This window comes from Apium graveolens, chromosome 6, assembly GCF_009905375.1.
Source record: "Apium graveolens cultivar Ventura chromosome 6, ASM990537v1, whole genome shotgun sequence".
Lineage (NCBI taxonomy): Eukaryota > Viridiplantae > Streptophyta > Magnoliopsida > Apiales > Apiaceae > Apium > Apium graveolens.
Window position 1 is genome coordinate 305,083,988 of NC_133652.1, and position 19,556 is coordinate 305,103,543.

Below are 19,556 nucleotides of genomic sequence, written 5' to 3' on the forward strand. Positions count from 1 at the left end.
CTTAACACGGGGTATAGCCTCTTCACAGTTGGATAAAATTTCATAAATACAAAAAAAATTGGGAAGAGATGCAGAAAAAAATAGAAAGCTACATTTCAAGCACAATAGCCAAGTACCTGCACGTTTTTTGAAGTAAGGACAACAGTGTCTCTTTGATCAGCCGAAATTTCTGTCCGTTTTGATCCAGGAGAGAGCAAAATACTGAACAAGAATTTTTTTCACAGAAAAACGAAATTCAAACTTCCAAGACAACAGATGCAGTATACAAGCATATTACAAATTAATCAATAACCAATTAACCACATCAACTATATAGAGATAATAATAAGTGGGAGACGAGCACCAAGTATTAGATAGATTTTATGTTAAAAAATATTAAATAATTAATCAATAGTCTTTTTTTTTGTGACTGATCAAATTACTTCTAACAAAAATGGTAATCTTTCAACTTTTTTAGGATTTACGGGGGCACTTTTTCATGTTAAAGTTATAAGGCTGGGCAGCTTATTCACCTTTTTCCTCCATTTAAGGTTGACTAGAGGTTGCAGAGCATCCCAAGATTAATAAATTAAATATGTAATTGTGATCAAAACTTAAGTCCTTTCTTTATGTATTGAACTTCATTTTCTACATAAGCTGATGAATACAACAGCTTGTAGTTGCAGAAAGCTCACAAATGGCACAAACCAATAGTAAGTAGTAACAGAATACGCCAAAACCAACACATCTTGAAAACACAAATCCCTTCTATCATACAACCAACCAGGTGCAAATTTACCATTTCTTTGTGTTTCTGCTCCAATCAGTGTAAATTTGGGTCAAGCAAAAACTATTCGATACAATCTACTTCTACCAGTTTTTCAGCAATTTGTTTTGATGACAATGTTGTATGCAATTTAGAAAGTATAGTACATCAAGCAGATCTGAGCGACTTCTGTTGCTATTAACCATTAGTCCATTACTCATAATAGCCGTGTTTGATGCTAAAGAGTATCTTATCCTATATCTACCGAATCCTCTGTAAGAATGACAGTGGGTTGGTCTAGGCCATACTATAAAAAAACGGAAACATGCCTTCTATAAGTTGGACCCAACCGAGAAAGATATCTTGTTCACTGTTTGATATGAGGTGTCAAGCAAACCGGGAGATATTTTGGTTTTTGTTTGACCACCAAACTGAACCACGATCATCCCAATCTGCTTGTAACAGGCAACTATTTCTCTTAGCAAACATTAAATCTATAAGTAAAACAATATAATCAAAAACCACAGTATATAGCTTTATCATAACATACGATATAGAACACATATACTCACAAATGATGTCCAAGGTTACCTAATCTGTTAACTTAATAAAAAATCTAAAACTAGATCGCATCAAGAAGCATAATATAATTCCATCAAATGCACAATATCTAATAATAGGTCCCTGATTCTCACAGTAAACAAGATCTGTGTAACATTTTTGGAAAAACTTAGCTTGCATGTACCTCCTCCTTTCAGTTTCATTGGATATATTGATCGTGAATTTGCAAAGAGAAGCCAAAAACGAATTTAAAGGTTCTACAGCACCAAGCATCCCACAGGCCTGTTACAATAATAGTATTAATAATTTATACTGGTAATTTTTGCTATACATGACATTAGTAGTGCTAAATTAAAATGTTAGATCACATATAATCGAACAAAATTTTAGCTTTACTTTGAAACAAGGCTGAAGTAATATATGCTGAAGGGATACTAGAGTTACCTGAGTAAATGCTTGGTAACCTTTTAACATCTCCAGTATAATAGCCTCTCCTTGTGACCTTGCACATACATTTAAGAAAGAAAGAAAAAAATTAAGGTAAATTCTTTTATATAGATACTATCAGATTGATGATAAAGAAATGCTTAAGCATACTTAGCCAATATAAGAGACAGAGCATCTAGTATGGTAAACCAAGTTGAATCAACCATCGACGTGCAGAGAACTGCAGCTGCAGCTTTCCCCGTACACTTCACTTGTGGACTGGGATCACATCTCGGAGACTCTAGCTGATTTTGACAACAATAAGAGAAGCAGAAGAAGTGAGAGATCATTTGATATTCTAGTTTAAAATAAGGCTCAAGTTATTGCACAACTGCACAGGAAAGAACAGAACACATGGAGAATAGTACCTCGCCAACATCTACAGCTTCATCCGTCAAAGTTGCTACAGTAAAAACCACCCCCAACAAACCCTCAATTGCCAAAGTTATTGCGTGAGCTTCACTTGCTACCAATACAGCAGCATTTGATGCATCATTGTCTAAACTCCACTCAATCCCTGCCAAAAGAAGAATAGCAGTGTTCCTGTGTGGGATTATGATGAATACCACAAAAAGTAATGTGGGATCTTCGAATGTATACAACCATCTAACAATTAAATAAGATGTCTAATTTCATCCAGAGGCACAAAAAAATCCAGAATTGTCATATTACATTAATGCATATGAGTAAAGGTTGGCTCATATAGGATCATGAGTACTCAATATACAGCAAATCTACCAACTAGGCCATGGTTTGCTACATAAATTAAAAAAAATTAAGCGCCTCATGATAATTTTCTACACAATTGTTATGAACATTTATAATAGATATACAGGAACAAACTTTGCTGATTAGTAATGAAACCAGAAGCTAATTAGTAGTACATTGCAAACAAGAGCTTGAATATAAATATAGCCTGCTTAGGTATTTCGCAGCTTGGATAAGAAAGTTAATGATTCAATGCTCACAAATACATCAAATAATAGTTTTCTTCTGCTGAACAACAATACATTCTAATTTAAGGTAACAGATATACTACCTTTAGCTTTACTGCTGAACATTCCTGCAACAGCTGCCAAGCTCTCATCACATGTTTCTTGATACTAAAATATTACAACTGATCAGTTCTCTATACAAGATCAGAAAAATTACAAGAATTACATTTGAGACAACAACTAACAAAACTTAATCCCATGATACTATGTGCATGGCCAAGTCAAGTAAAATTTGAATACAAAGGTTAAAGGTAAATGGAAAACTTAAACCACAAATTTATATACAACCTTCATTCACGCTTATATACAACCTTCATTCGCTGCTTCAGCTTGTTTGTTGACTTTCCTTGTTATTGCATTTAAATTTTATTAAACTATAACATAATCAGTTTTAACTCATTTAATTCTTTCTTAGAAACCAGGAGTAAGATTGGTAGTTAAACTGCATACTTGCCAATTATAAATTCTACTTTTTCCCTGAGGCACATTTTTTAGGGACCTCTTGTCCTTGTCACTCTATCTTATCTTAAATATAGCTTTGAATCATATCGAAGCAATGCAAATGATTTTTTATTTTATAAAGTTTTCATGAACCAAATGAGAGACTAATCAATCCCCAGAGAACCTTAAACATAACTTTCACTCACCTGTACATTTGACACAACACGAGCAAGTGCTTTCACCATACTCTCTACCACATTGGTGTTCTTAGGATTCCTACAATATGCAACAAAGAAAGGGTTGAGTATATTACGCATAAAGAGAAACGCAACCAGAAAAAAACAGGAAAGGGAGACCATATGTGCCCCTCCAGAATGCATACTTCAAACATTAACAAAGAGGATCAATTGAATTACTATGATTCCAGAGCAACTGAAGAAACTGAAAATCGACTAAATAACACTATAGCAGTGTGAAACTTGTCAAGCCAGCTATCCATATTTGTTCCTTCATTAGCCTCGTCAAAATATCCTACTATATTATCAGTTAAATGTAAGATCGTGAGAAAAATATCCTACTATATACTACGGTAGACATTCTGTGTAGCGCAAGTCATTTGTTGTCTGTTCCATTTCTATGTACAAGAAAGCCCTATAACTCCAAAAATCCAGCTACATAAGAGCTCAACTGCTAGTATAATAAACATAATTCTCTTCAGTTCAATTACATCAAATAACTCGAACGTTGCATTTCAACATTTTGTCAAACACACACTTTAAATGACAAGTGCCAATCGCACAAGTCAAACACATTACTTGTCAAAAAGGATAATCCTTCTAGAATTATAGGCTTTATAGCATAAAAATGTGATATGTCTTGGCATACAATATATTAATTTATTTCAACCAAACAGCCTAATTAAATAACTTACATGTCAAAGTTTTGGAAAAGGACTTTTAAAGTGCGGGCCTCCACACAAAAACCCTGTCAAATCACAAATTCTGATAATCAGATTTAGGTTCTGCAAAAATGATTTTAATTTAAAGATGAGTTGCAAAACAAAATGTATTACAAGTATCTTCTTTAAATGTTAAAAACACTTAGGTCGTTGGAGTTACCCTCAAGATTTCAAGGACAAGTATGCGATGCCATAAAGGCATATCTAGAGATATGACCTTCACTAACATACTGAGAAATACCTGCATAAGTTACAAGTGACCACAAACAGGCTCAACTTATCACAAGGATAACAAAATACAATAATAGAAGTGCTCATATTGTAAAAATGAAGGTCAAATATAGCTCCATCACCGACTAGGTTAGAGATTTAAAATTTACTGGTGATGATACTAGACAACAGAGTAGACAAATGAGATAAGTATATTATTAAGATATACATTAACAGATGGTAACCAAGCCACATGATCAGTGATACAAAGTAATTATTGATCATAAATAACACAATATATGCTAAAAGACTAAGGTACCAATATATCAGATTGTCAAAATAACACATGAATCTTATAATAGCATAGAGAACCATGTACATATCTGGTTTCGTCATTTGTTAATATAGCAAAATTATAATCCTAATAACAGAAATAATGATAATAATAATAAGAACAATCGAACTAAGATCAATGTTCATGTTCGAATTTATAATATATTTTTCAAACAAAAGAATCGTACGAGTAGGCAGGTTTGTGTACATCTTACCTCCCAGATCCTAATCTAGAAGCGAGATATACTAGGTAAGTTTGGTTTTGGTTTATTTTAAACAAAAGAAACTGTTAGGTGAAGAATATTAGGACATTTCTTCTACTAAAGGATTTTTCCAAAAAGCTAACAGCAGCATATTTTATTGGACCAAAAATAGAACGAGAAATTCACTCTTGATTTATCGATTTATTATGTAGAGTAATTTCTTAATGGATAAAGCTTATCAAAGCTTCATATTTTCCTTTTTCGATATCAGAAGCGTGAAGGGAGTTATTGTCCTAAATCTTGTTCAACAGGGCATATTAATTAAACAAATGACAATTATATGGTTTAACTATGTCCATGTAACCTTCACATTTTCCTATTAGTTCGAAAAAATAGTTTTCCATGTATGAGAATTCTGTAGCATGTTTGAAATATTACAACTTCAAAGATATAAACTAACCAACATTTGAAGAGATAATAAAAAAATAATGATAGGAAACTTGAGGCCATACCTCAGATTCAGTTACAAGGGATTTACTGTAATGCCTAATTATATGGGCAACTGACCGCAAGACCAAGCGACGGAAATAAGGCTCTCCAACTTCTCCTTCAAGCTGATTAAGCACAGTACAACACACAACAATGACAAATAGTACATCAAACTACAATAGCAGAAAGAAATGATGAGACTCCGCACACAAAGATTTACCTCAGTGTTGGTACGAATTGATGTCATGAGAAGTGAACAAATTTGGTGATGCAAGACCTATACATGACAATGCCGTGTTACAATTTTTATAATATAATAAATGCTACAACATACTAGGTAACATGGCAAATTGCACGACAGCAACTAATATCTTGAAAGTATCACCATTTCTGTTCACCTGTTCGTATGGAAGCAAAGTTCTGAATACCACAACATAATTAGACAGAATAAACCTGAAATTACAGAAAATAGAAGTCATTTCCTGGGTAATCACGAAGCAACAATAAAAATTTAACTCTTAATTTCTGTAATTTTCGTTGACGTGGCTATCACTATAGGAATGATGATTATGTTATGCAAACAATAATATCAACCATGTATGCTATTCTAACAACAAGGTCTTCTGCAAGCAAAACCTTATAATTAAGAAAAACCATGAGCAGACCACCATCGTGATATAAATCTCTTGCTCACATAAATAAAAAAACTATCAATCATATTTAACTTGACAAACAAACAGGACATGTAATAAATTCCAATAATAAAGTAAAAATAATTTAAAACAAATTCAAGGTGATGCATTTTTCGAAAAGCATGAAACTGTAACGGCAGTGACAGATTACTCACTCGAGTATATCAAGTGCAAAAGTCCGCTGAACAGAACTAATACGTAACCAAGATGCCTGCAAGAGAGAGGTTATAACATTATCTATAGAATACATTAGTAATTGCACCAACACGGATCTACAAAAGAAAATTTAAAGCAAATAAGCCGTGTCCAACAGATATGATATACAGAAAAGACAATTTATCTAATAATCACAATATAGCACATACAGATCCACCTGCAGCAAGAGCTGTCAGGTCCTCAAGTAACAGCAACCCAAGATTTCCAGAGTTGGTCAGGGTTTTCTTCATGATTGACAACCCTCCAGATAAAGATTCTTGCTCCAGTGACCTGTGAAGCATTCAGCGAATAATTGTAGGAAAAAAAATAAACAGTTAAATCATACAAGTTATGAATGCTTACGGCCACTAATTATCCGGAAAAAGAAAAGAAGGGAGTCATGATTTAGACATGAAACTGGAACTGTAGTATGATAATGCTTGTCTAGGTTTGTATATCTAATCCGCAGGAGTAGTAGAAATATCCACTAATGGTTGGAGGTAAAATAACTAGAATACCAGTTATATATAGCAAGCAGCAGCATAAGAGATAAAATCAGGAGAAGCTAGATACATCTCATTACATACGTACTCTAAGCGATTCATATTGCGATTAACATCACTCGTGACTGAATTACTGCGAGATATATATCCTCCAGAACCATACTTTGCGGTAGGTAGTGATTCAGCAGAAACGACATGATCGAATATCAAAGCCACCGCTTGTCTAAAAGTGGCAGCAGCAGTACTGTTTATAGTTCAACAATAAGATAAAGTGAAAAAAACAAATGATAAAAAAAAATAGGCGGTTACTAAATATGATATGCCTAGTCACATATTAACTTACTTGCGAACACTGTCAGAAGATCTGTTAGATTCAAGAAGCCGCAGACAGATACCAAGGGCTTGTGCCATATGCTCCTGAGAGTTTTGAAATAGTTTATGCAGAAATTACTAACAAGTTCAGCGCTTTCCCATAATAAAATTATAAAAAGATAGCATAATGTAAAAGGCTTGTTCAATTTCAGCTTGTGGCATAGTAGACAAGCCGTCACCTAGCAGAAAAGGGATAGTTATGGGTAGGAATCCACCCCACCTTGATTCTAATTAAGGTACATAAGACCTTGTGGATTATGTGCATTGATAGACATTGCCTAGGCGTCCATTTAGCCAGTTAGGCGTTCCGCTATATTAGATCGAACAATTTTTTCTTTAACATGTTGGACTTGCTTTTTTTTCATTTCCAATATTTATACAGCTTTCTCATTTAAAAACTTGAAACATTAAATTAATTTTTTTATAAATTAATAATAAAAGTCTCGAAAAACTAGTACTAACATAGATCTAATTACATTAATTAAAAAATAATCTTATATTTAAGCAAATATTATCAAAAAATCAAACATATATGGGCATACATATAAGTGAAGTGAACACCTAATGGACACCTAGAAAAGCACCTTACAAGTAGGCTTTTCGTGGGGGCCTTTGCTCCCCTTGACAAGTATGCATTGGTAATAAATTTAGGAAGACTAGGTTACAGCAAATACATCTTAGTTCATGACCATATTCGTGAAGCATTACCAACCTATGTACAGATATGAAATACTAATGCAGGTGTTTCCGATAAATTAACAATAAATATGAAATACTAATGCAGGCGTAACGGATAAATTAGCAACTAGAGACCCGACACCAGGCCCGTACAATACCTAGGCTTTTAGCAAAAATTACTTTTCATAATAAAATATCATAGAGAATAAAATATGCATCTGTCATTACCTCTGTATCTGGTTGTAGCCGAGACTGAAATATTATCAATATCGTTTGTAGAGTCTTAAGTTGTACGCTCTCATCTAACATTTCGCCATGCTTCAGTAAACAGAAGGAAAACACAGGTAAGATTAGATAGCAACAAAATAAACCAAGAACTAAACAACTTGTTGTAGAAAAACATTATCCTATTGTTTGAACATTGTGGAAATATATAATCAGTATTCTTATCTAATTCCTTACTGTGTCAGAACAAATTATAAGAGCAATCTCTTGTCTGTCGATACGAACGCTAATTTTCAAATATTAGCAGGTACCCCGTGCCAAGCGCTTCTCAATATCAACAAAAAAAATAACCATATTACATTTCAATATTAGGTTGAACTGGTGGAATTATGGTATAATCAGGAAGAATTAATTGGAAAATTAAACAATATATTACATGTAAAAAATCAATAAAAATTGTAGAAAATAGAATAACCAAGAAAAAAAAAATAAAGATGTATAGATTACTTATCAGTGTCGTGTTTTCAATTACTGTAAGGGAAAATACAAAACTAAATTCATATTCCAACCATAATGTAGGGGGGTGGCCCTATCTGTCACTTTGGGGTCAAAAATGGTTCAAAATGTCACTTCTGAAAATTATGGTCTAAAATGTCACTTCAAACTACATCGTGTAGCGTTTAGGCAAAAGGCCCAAAACGCTAGACAATGCAGCGTCTTGTACCTTTTTTTTTAATTTTCAATGACACACGTTACTTAATGTAGCGTTTGTCTGATTTTATTTTTTTTGCTTTTAATGTGCAAAACGCTACATGATGTAGTGTTTCGTTTTGGGCCCAAAACAGTACATTATCTAGCGTTTACATTTATTTTTTTAAAATAAATGTAAATTTTTAAATTCAAATAAAAAATTATTAAACCTTAAATTAATTAAAAAAATATTTGTAAAACCCAAAAGGGGATTGGTGAACCCTAAAATGGTAAAAATTATTATATTAAGTTACACTCTTAAATTTAAAATTGTTTAATTTAAATTTTACATTTTTGGTTCCTAGGGTTTAGGGCCTAAGCTTAAATTAGAGTTTAGGCTCTAGGGTTTAGGGCCCCTAAACCTTAAACCCTAAATCGGTGTAACATTTATTAATTTTTTTTTAATATTTCTAAAACCCAAAAGGGGATTGGTGAACCCTAAAGGTTAAAAAAATTTAAATTATGGTATACTCTTAAATTTTAAAAATATTAAATAAAAAGAAATATCAAAAATGTAACATTAAGTGATGTTTCCGAGCCCCTAAACAATTAAACAAAAGAAGTTCAAAATAAGAAAAAAAACCAAAAGCATACAAAACGTTACATGAAGTAACGTAATGGATGGACTTTGAAAAGTAAAAAAAATAAAACAAAACGCTACATCATGTAGCGTTTTGGGTTGTTTTCCAAACGCTACACGATGTAACGCAGTGAAGTGACATTTAAGGCCATAATTTCCAGAAATGATATTTTCGACCATATTACACCCCAGAGTGACATTTTGGTCCATTTCTCATGTAAGGGGGAGGGTTGTATTATTAGTCGTGACCCCGGAAGATGGTATGAGTAGTTGTAGTAAGATACTAGAGTAAGATTAAAATATATAAATTTGTTACTGGATTTGAAAATTCTAATGAGAAACTATTTTAAAAATTAAAATTTGTCCTTCGAATAGGATTCTAACGTAAAAACTAATATTATATATAATATATTAATTATTACATTCCAATTAAAAATGTAAAAAGATAAATTTATTAATGAATTTGGAAAGCCTAACGAAAGCCTAATAGGGCTCTATTGGAAAATTATGAAAAGGACATATTCCTTTGTAATTCTGATGAGAATCTAATAAATATATATAAACTAATTATCATACAATTTATTATTTTAACCAAAAGCCGTACATTACCACAATGATTAGTTAACCAAGACTTAAGATAAGTGGCAAGTTCTAATAAGATTTTTATCGGAAAAATAAATGAAAATTTACTATAATATGCAATATCTAAGAGATTTTTAATGGAAACATTCAAAAAACACTAATTGTAATTTTAGGATTCTAATATAAAAATAAGGAGTATATTATTAGACATCAAATATTATATTCCAACTTCATAACTGAATTTGCGATTCTATTAGGGTTCTAAAACAAAATGCTTTATGCAAAAAAAATAGTTATTAAGATTTCAATGCAAATATTAAAGACAGTGTATTACATCAAATTTACAAATACGGGACAATGGGTCATGAAGCCCAAAGATATTATTTGGCAACTAGATGAAAGGATTTGGAAGCCCAATTTATTAGCACATTAATCATTATGTTTTTAATTTAGGATATTATGTCTTAAATTTTGAGTTTAACTACAAAAGTAGAGTATTGTAATTCGCTATTGAGAATAATATATCGTTGTCTCTGGAAATCTCTTCTCTTGCGAGATTTTTTTACCCCTAACTCTAAGCACCCGATGAAAACCTTTATAAACCTTTGAAAGGGTGTTTTAGCTTGTAATAAACAACAAAATTTGGTTAGCTATCTATCTCTTTATTTAGGCAACTACGGAAATACTCACACACATATCTCGGTGCCTCCACAGAAGTTGGGTCCCTGACCTCTTATTACAATATTACAAATAAGCAAGGAGTCTTCCCTAGGCTAAGTGTTGCAGATATGGATTAGTTGGCGAGATGACTGTTTTCTTCCTTCTCCATTACCGTGTACCCGATCACGAGTTTTTCTTATCCATGTTAACATATAAGCATGATATTCATATCAACCTCATATTCATTCACGTTATAGGAGGATAGGTTACTATTATAGCGCTTAATCTCCCTCTTTTGACTTGCAAGTTTTCAGTTCGAATTGCTCCAACCTGGTATACTGAAAAAAATCTGATTCAAACGATAAGATTGATTATCCCTACCTCCTGACAGACCCTTACTACGTACAAGTGGATTGGAATTTACTTCTTCTTTCATGTTAAATAAATATACATCAAATTGCCTACTACTAGTATGTCGTTTCATCTTGAGCCCTTATTAAAAGTTATCACAAGCTACATATAGATGTTGAACTTGAAGGAAGAAACCCAAACTTAATCGTCAAGCCCCTGTATAGGAGCTGAGATAGATACTAAATGTTGCATAGTTTCACATATGAATGAATTTTAAGTTTTTTAGGATAAACTCACATTGTTTTTAAAACTAGGGAAAGCAAGAAACGTGAAAGGCACTCAAGTGAACTAGTTGTGCAAGTCTGTTTCACTTACATCTTTAAGAGTATCTAGGATCTCCTTCAACGCTGACGGAGCAACTGCATCATGAGATAAAAGCTTCTGCATACAAGATAACGCTATGACACTAAGCTTGACAGTTTTAACCTCGCAAGCCATTAGAAAGATCCGTAATATATCGTCATTATGCGCAATTTCATCAGGACTAGATAAGGACCGCAGCTGCCATAACACAACCAGATCACACATCAATACCTAATTTCACCTAATAGCATTCCTATTTCATCTTTTACTTCACTACATAATTTCAAACAGAACCAAATAACAAATCAATACATAATTTCCCAGTAATTAAGTTCCTATTTCATCTTTTCACTATGTAATTTCAAACACAGCCGAACTACAAATTAATACATATTTTTGAGTAGTTAGGTTTCTATTTCATCTTTTACATCACTACGTAATTTCAAACAGAGCTGAATTACAATTTACAAATCAATACATGATTTCGAGTAATTACGATTCTATTTCATCTTTTACTTCACTAAGTAATTTCAAACACAGCTGAATTACAAATCAATAAATAATTATGAGTAATTAGGTTTCTACTTCACTACGTAATTTTAAACACAGCTGAATTACAATTTACAAATCAATACATGATTTTCGAGTAATGAGGATTCTGTTTCATCTCTTACTTCTCTAAGTAATTTCAAACAATGCTTAATTACAAATCAATACCTGATCAATTTTATCGAGAATTTCTAGTAATTAGATTTCGAGAAATATGATAGTGAACTGAAAACAACACCTAATGAAATGTAAGTAATTAGGTTCCTATTACGTCTTGTCTTTAGCTTCAATACGCAATCTCAAACACAGCCGAATTACAAATCAATACATAATTTCGAGTAGTTATTTTTTCGAGATTTTCGAGTAATTACAATAAGATAGTAAAACTGAAAACACACATCTAAAAAATGCAAGTAATTAGGTTCCTATTTCGTCTTTTACTTCACTACGCAATCTCAAACACAGCCGAATCACAAAGCAATACATGATTTCAAGTAATTAGGTTTTCTAGAATTTCGAGTAATTAGAACATGATAGTGAAGTAAAAACACACATCAAACAAAATGCAAGTAATTGAGTATAATAAAGGACCTTTAAAATAGCGTGTTCAGCTCCGTCTTTAATAGCAGGGTATCTCCGACGAGCTTCGCCGGAGAGTGATCGGAGATCTGACTCCAGAACCGCCATCAACGCCATTTTCGATAATTAAATAATAATCTCAATAAATATATGTGTTGTATATTGTATGTCACAGCTGCTGTGTGTGTAATTTAAGTTTTCAGTAGAGAGAGAGGAGACATGTAGAGAGAGAGAGATGTACACAATCTAGATCGAGAGTGACTTGAGCGTTATATCGCGCACTGTATAATTATATGCGCATTTCCAAGAGAGCCAGAGAGGGGTGTTCCCAATTGTCACCGCAAAATGGCCCTGCCAAGTTTATTAAAAATTGGCCACAAATCTCGCTTCAAAACAGGGAATCGAGATATATTTTTAATATTAAAGAAAAACGCATTTTCGCGTTATGTTTGTTTAAAAAAACGAAAAAATATACTTTCGTGTTGAGTGTTTCTTTAAGAATAAAAAATTTTAGAAACCGAAAATGGAATTTCGGAGTATGTTTTTTGTTCGAAAAACGCAATTTCATATATTGTTTTTTGCTTTAATTTTGTTTGAAATAAAACAAAAACGCAATTTCATATATTCTTTTTCTTTCAGAAAACCAAAAAATAAAAATGCAGTTTGGAGTTGAGTTTTTTAGCTTCGGAATATGTTTTTAGTTTGGAAAACGTATTCTCATGTGTTGTTTTAAAATTTTTGAGAGATTGTTTTTTCTTTATTTTTTTGAAATAAAACAAAAACGTAATTTCATATATTGTTTTTGACAAAAACGCATTCTCGGTTTTCGTTTTTGGCTAAAAATCTGCAAATGAGCTTTTAGTTTTTTTTCGAAATAAAAGAAAAAACGGAGTTTCAGATAGTGTTTTGGTCGAAAACGTAGTCTCGTGTTTTGTTTTTGATTTTAAAACGGAGTCTGTAATTCTATTTTCATTGTAAAAACGTTGTTTCAAACTAAGTTTCCCTCAGGATGCAACAATTATAATTTACCAGCAGAAGCTACTGGAATTTTTTCTTTAAAAATTAACTATAAAATACAAATTAAAAAAACAATACTAATATGGATAGAAAATACATCCCAAATACGCATTAAATGTCACATTAATTACATTTCGGCTTCTTGTCTGAAGTTCAGTACAGACATGTCTGGTCCAAACTCGTAGCAGACTCAAGACGGCCCATGTAGTTAAGGCCCACAACAGAGGTTGGCAAGGTCCACGAACATAAGATGTTCACGGACTAGGACCAATACGGCTGGAAGAGCTGAGACATGTGTCCAAAACGAACTCAAAGTCCTAGACAGAAGGTTCTAGAGTTCTTTCCCTTATAGGACTCCTAATCACCATCTAAGTTGGAGACTTGTCCACCAAGTCTCCCAACACAAGTCTAACCCTAGACTTACCTCTATATAAAGGGGTTTACCCCTAAACCTATAACTACATTTTTGGCTTGATTCTCTACCATACAGAGATACGTAGGCATCTTATAAGGACCGATAGCACCAACGCGAGAGCAACCATTAAAGCTCGAATGTCACAAACCCTATCATTAATTACTAACGCACTCTAGTTTTTATTCCACAACATTTGGCGTCGTCTGTGGGAAGACTACAAAAACCATGGTTAACACACGAAGCAGAAATAATAGTGGAACAGCCACTCATGTAGCATCGCGAACAGTCGCATCAGTGGTAGAGGTACCACCGCACTCAACCTATGCCTCCACCCAAGGAGGAACCCAGGTAGGGGCAACCGAGGCTCGACCACAAGGGACGAATCTCCTGCCTCCTCAAGGGACGAATCCCCAATTTTAGCAGCTACATGCACTTGTGAACTCTCAACCCGTTGAGTATGAGTACTCAACGATCGTTACCACTAACCCCCCTTACTTTATACCCTGAGGTTGGAGGAAGTGGGGACTCTAGTCGGAGCAAGGCACAGGGGCGGACGCCCCAATATATACGTGGCTTGGATCTTATTCCTGAGGACCGATAATTCTCTGGAACCTATTCTGATATAGACTCCGAATCATCAGACGATGAGGTTGCTCCAAGGAGGAGGCGTGCTGGTAAGGAGTCGATGCCTAATACCAATCAGCGGCCCAGGAGCACGCAATGGACGAATCCCAAAGATGTCCATGAGAGGATCAGGGCTCATGAAGCTGAGATCCAAAGGCTAAAGCGCGACCTGGAGGTGCACCTGACCCCAAGACATCCACTTGCTGCGAGGCAAAGAGATCTTCCTCCAATCATAGACCTGGATGGTCCAATACCAAGAAGGGTTGTTTCCCCAAAGGCTGATCCAAGTGATTTGATGCCCCTAGGAGACCCTGATGATCCAAACCCACCATTCACTGAAGAGATAATGAATGCATGTATGTGAAGGAAGTTCAAGATGCCCACCATCAAAACATATGATGGTACTAGCGACCCTGCTAATCATGTCAGGATGTTCTCCAACGCCCTGCTACTACAGCCCGTGAACGACGCTATTAAGTGTTAGGTCTTTCCTCAAACCCTATCAGGTATGTCTCAAAGGTGGTACAGTTGTCTGCCTTCAAACTCTATTGGATATTTCAAGGACTTGAGCCAAGCTTTTATCAAGCAATTTATAAGTGGCATAGTACACGAGAAGAGTTCGTCCTCTCTTATGGGCATAGTCCCAGGAGCAAAGAAATCCCTCAGAGATTACCTGAACTGATTTACGAAGGAGGCCTTGAAGGTCCCGGATCTTGACAACAAGGTAGTCATGATAGCCCTACAGCAAGGGACAAGAGACGAGTTCTTTAACATGTTCCTGGAAAAACGCCCTCCTGAAAGCATGTTGCAGCTCTAGGATATAGCCTGAAAGTATATCAAGGTGGATGAAAGTATGAAGAAGACAGCTGTGAGTAATGAACTTGCTAGAAACAAGAAGCGGAAGACGGATCAGGAGTACGATGTCAAGGACAAATATCCTCGAATTGGCAAAAGTTCTAACTCATCTTCAAAGAAGAATTAGCAACCAAGGTTCACTGAATAGGCAAGGTTGAACTCTCCAAGGAGCCAAATCCTTATATAAATTGAGAAGGATAGAGAGTTCAAATGGCCGAAGCCACTAAGGGGAGACCCCGAGAAAAGAGACAAGGGTCGATACTGCAGGTACCACAAAGATGTTGGTCATGCTACTGATGATTGTAGGCAACTTAAGGATGAGATTGAGTATTTGATCCGAAGGAAAAAATTCGAACGTTTCACCAAGGGTAGGGAGGCTAGAGGCCAAAAAATAGACAATGACCGAATACACGATGATCGAAGGGGTAACGATAGAGATCGCAACCCACAGCCCCAAGTGCCAGTGATCAATATGATCTCAGGAGGTCCTACAACAACTGGGACTACAAGGAACTCTCGAAAAGCTTATGCGGGAGATGTGATGAGCATAGTTGGAGAACCGTCTAAGCGTTCCAAGTCAGAGATGACGCTTGAATTTGGTGACCCAGACCTTGAAGGTTTGAAATTTTCTCAGGACGATCCTCTAGTTATCACCCCGATAATTGGAAATTATCCTGTTATGAGGGTCCTAGTGGACAATGGAGTTTCCGTGAATATTCTTTTCCATGACACATTCATAAGGATGGGCTACTATAGGTTTAATCACGTAGAATGCAAAGTCGAAAGAGCAATATAACTTCTCGTAACTATCGGGGAAGAGCCCAGGGAGGCCACACAAATGTTGAACTTTCAGGTTGTTAAGGCAACATCTACTTATAATGTCATCGTGGGTATAACAGGGATCCATGCGTTTAAGGCCGTTCCTTCAACCTACCACATGGTACTGAAGTTTCCAACTAGAAATGGTGTTGGAGAGGCGAAAGGAGATCAGAAAATGGCCCGCAGTTGCTATGTTGAAGCACTTAGGCCCGATGGAACGAGGGGCGGGTCCTCCCCATAGAAGACATGGATGTCAGTGAGAATGACAAACTTCGAGGGAAGCCAGCAGAGGACATGACACAATTCTAAAATTCGTCTGATATGTTATGAAATATACCTATAGAGAACCTGCTATGACCACGTAGAAACAAGCTCTGCTATTCGTTTAACCCCATGACCACATAGAAAGATTAAAACGAATTAGACACTTATACAACTAATCACATGACCACATAGAAAGATTAATTGACTTTACAGAGATAGCAATCACAAAACATAACTGGATGACCACATACCATAGTTAATTCATTCATCTCTATAAGCATTAACGTATATACAGGCACAATCAAGAACACATCTCAGAAAATCAAAATTGTATAATTGTCATAAAGTTTAGGGCTTCAAAACAGCCATCCAACAATAATAATTTAGCCAACCATAATCATAGTAAAAGTTACAAGGTTCATGAAAAAGATTAAAATAAAATACAAAGTGTAGAGTTAGAAGAATTATTCTTATGTTGTTGCTATCAAATTTCCAAGCATAAAGTCCTCATCCTTCTCCTCTTAGCTTCTTCTCTTGTTTAGCTTCTTCTCTTGTTGGCTATGAATACGTATCTTTTATCTCTAATAATTGGGGTGATGGCCTTATTTATCACTTTGTTGTAAAAAATGGTCCAAATTGTCATCTTTGAAAATTAAGGCCCTATATGTCATCTCATAACGGACAATCGTGTTACGTTTTTGTTTTTTTAAAAAAAACCTAAAACGTGACTTTGTGTCACGTTATCATTGTTTTTTTTTATTTTTAAAAAGTGGTAAAACGTTACTTAAAACTGTGTTTTGCTTCCTAACAGTACATCATGTAGCGTTTTGACCCCAAAACACCACTTTATTTAACGTTTTACACATATAATTTTTTTAATAAAAATTATTTTTAACCTAAAATAAAAAATTATTAATTTCCTAAAATACTAAAAAAATTATTTAAATTGTTTCTAAAACCCAAAAGGGGATTGGTGAACCCTAAAATGTTAAAAATTATTAAAATTAGGTTACACTTTTAAATTTAAAATTATTTAATTTAAAATTTACATTTTTGGTTCCTAGGGTTTAGCCCTAGATTAAATTAGGGCTTAGGCTCTAGGGCCCTAAACCCTAAATCCTAAACCCTAAATCGGTATAATATTTATTAATTTTTTTTAATATTTCTAAAACTCAAAAGGGGATCGGTGAACCCTAAATGTTAAAAATTGTTAAATTATGGTATCATTTATAAATTCTAAAAATATTAAATGAGAATAAATTTTAAAATTAAAGTAACATTAAATGATATTTTTGGACCCCTAAATAATATACCAAAACAAGAAAACAAAACAAAAAATAGGAAAACACATAAACGGGACTTGAAGTCACGTTGCCCATTAGAAAAAAAAAGGCAAAAAATTACACGATGTGACGTTTTGCACTATTTTCTAAACGCTACACGATAGTCCGTTTTGAAGTGACATTTTGGGCCTTAATTTTCAGAAGTGATATTTTGGGCATTTTTAACTCAAATGGTGACATTTTGATCCATTATTCTAATAATATAAACCTAATATATAAAAAATATATTTTAATGTTTCTAGGAATAAACAAGAGTTTCCCAAAACCGAAATGGATTCTACGATCAAAATTCGTAGTTGAATTTTCTCTTCTGATTCTGGGATGCTCAAAGTGAAATTTGATATCTGGGCCTGTTTATAATGAAATCAAATCTCATTATCTTTGCGTGGGCTGTTGAATCGCCCAAATGTGATATAACTCAAGATACGGCCCAAACAATGAGTCTCGCGCAAACAGTTCAACAAATCCGAATTTTCTTCAAATTTAGCTCCAATCCTTTCCAATTTAGAATTTCTTCCTTTCTACAATAAAATATTAAAATGTAATTAATAAAGATCCAATTAAATGCAAAATATTGAAATTCGATGGCTCGATAGATAATATTATATTCTAACTGTCAAGGCAAATGGGACAGTCTATTATGCAAATGGGACAATCCCTTTACAAATGAGACAATGAATGGGACAGTCTCAATTAACTGCAGAATGTAAATAATAGTAATTAAAATGCAGAATCTTGAAAACTTAATAAGTAAAAACACCAGAAGTTTTCACTTGGTTCGGCCCCTACACCTAGTCTATGGCCTATATCCAAGTCCCTATGCCAACTAGCATAGAGAATGTATTATATCCACTTAAAACAAAGTACTTACAAACTTTCCTTGATTACAAATTTGGCCCACTTGAAAAAAACTTTTCCCTAGCACACAGCTACCTAGCACACATCTACTTGGCCTTCCTCTTGTAATCAAACTCCCACAACCCGGGACAAGTGATATAATACACCTTTCAGATACAAAAATATAATGTGAAAGTTTACAACTCAAACTAGGCTTCTTGTTTTCTGGATATGTATCTCGGGTATAGAACAAGAATATGTTTTTCAGATGATAAAAATTGACGTGAAAGCATTGGCCACAAATCTGAAATAGTGAGTTGTATTTATATGCAAAGTTCTAACATATTTATTTTCAAACAAAGAATAAGATAGATAAGATTTGAATAGAAGTTTGTTTGAAAATATTTGAATGAATACTTGAGAAACTAATCTGTTAGTTGTTTGAAAAAGGTAAACCAAGTAAAAGATAGGATTTGAATAATTCAAACTTGGTTTATAAGATAGGGTTTGTTTGAGATAAGTTTGAAAGATATTTATCCAGTCAAAACAAGATTTACATAAAACCCTAATCCTTATCTTGCAAAACATCCGAATAAGTCTTGTTGAATTATCCTTGTTGCATTATCCCATTCTGTTGAGACATCATCAGAAACCATGAAATTAACAATCTCCCCCTTTTATGATGATGACAAATTGCTCCCCCTATCAAAAACACTTAAAGCTCCTGGAGGTAGGAGATTAGCAACAACAGAATATAACAAGTATAATATGAATGCAACAATGTGAATGAGACAGTAAGATATGTTAAGAATGAATGAAACAGTATGCATATAATGAGAATGAGACACACAAATGAGACAATCTCAATTATATATAAAACTT

The 19,556-nt window shown here is 34.0% G+C and overlaps 1 protein-coding gene across 4 annotated transcripts in view; it reads right to left on the reverse strand.

Moving 5' to 3' along the window:
- LOC141668724 (uncharacterized) overlaps positions 1–12,841 on the reverse strand; it is a 36,630-nt gene extending 23,789 nt beyond the window's left edge. Inside the window, exons 1-19 of one of the 4 annotated variants that reach the window (XR_012553166.1) lie at positions 12,513–12,841; positions 11,385–11,570; positions 8,090–8,179; positions 7,155–7,228; positions 6,900–7,055; positions 6,479–6,599; positions 6,269–6,324; positions 5,820–5,874; positions 5,642–5,698; positions 5,445–5,546; positions 4,347–4,427; positions 4,160–4,212; positions 3,435–3,504; positions 2,832–2,895; positions 2,161–2,309; positions 1,904–2,037; positions 1,751–1,808; positions 1,491–1,588; positions 117–201 (exon numbers count right to left, since the gene is read on the reverse strand). Coding sequence is in view for 3 of the 4 variants with exons in the window: in XM_074475712.1 (XP_074331813.1) it covers positions 117–201; positions 1,491–1,588; positions 1,751–1,808; positions 1,904–2,037; positions 2,161–2,309; positions 2,832–2,895; positions 3,435–3,504; positions 4,160–4,212; positions 4,347–4,427; positions 5,445–5,546; positions 5,642–5,698; positions 5,820–5,874; positions 6,269–6,324; positions 6,479–6,599; positions 6,900–7,055; positions 7,155–7,228; positions 8,090–8,179; positions 11,385–11,570; positions 12,513–12,617 (1,794 nt within the window). In the remaining variant the exon portion in view is untranslated. Of the gene's footprint in view, positions 1–116; positions 202–1,490; positions 1,589–1,750; positions 1,809–1,903; positions 2,038–2,160; positions 2,310–2,831; positions 2,896–3,434; positions 3,505–4,159; positions 4,213–4,346; positions 4,428–5,444; positions 5,547–5,641; positions 5,699–5,819; positions 5,875–6,268; positions 6,325–6,478; positions 6,600–6,895; positions 7,056–7,154; positions 7,229–8,089; positions 8,180–8,323; positions 8,397–11,384; positions 11,571–12,512 lie in introns of those variants that run through there. The other 3 variants (XM_074475712.1, XM_074475713.1, XM_074475714.1) reach the window with 3 other exon arrangements.
- Between the last annotated feature and the right edge of the window lie 6,715 nt (positions 12,842–19,556).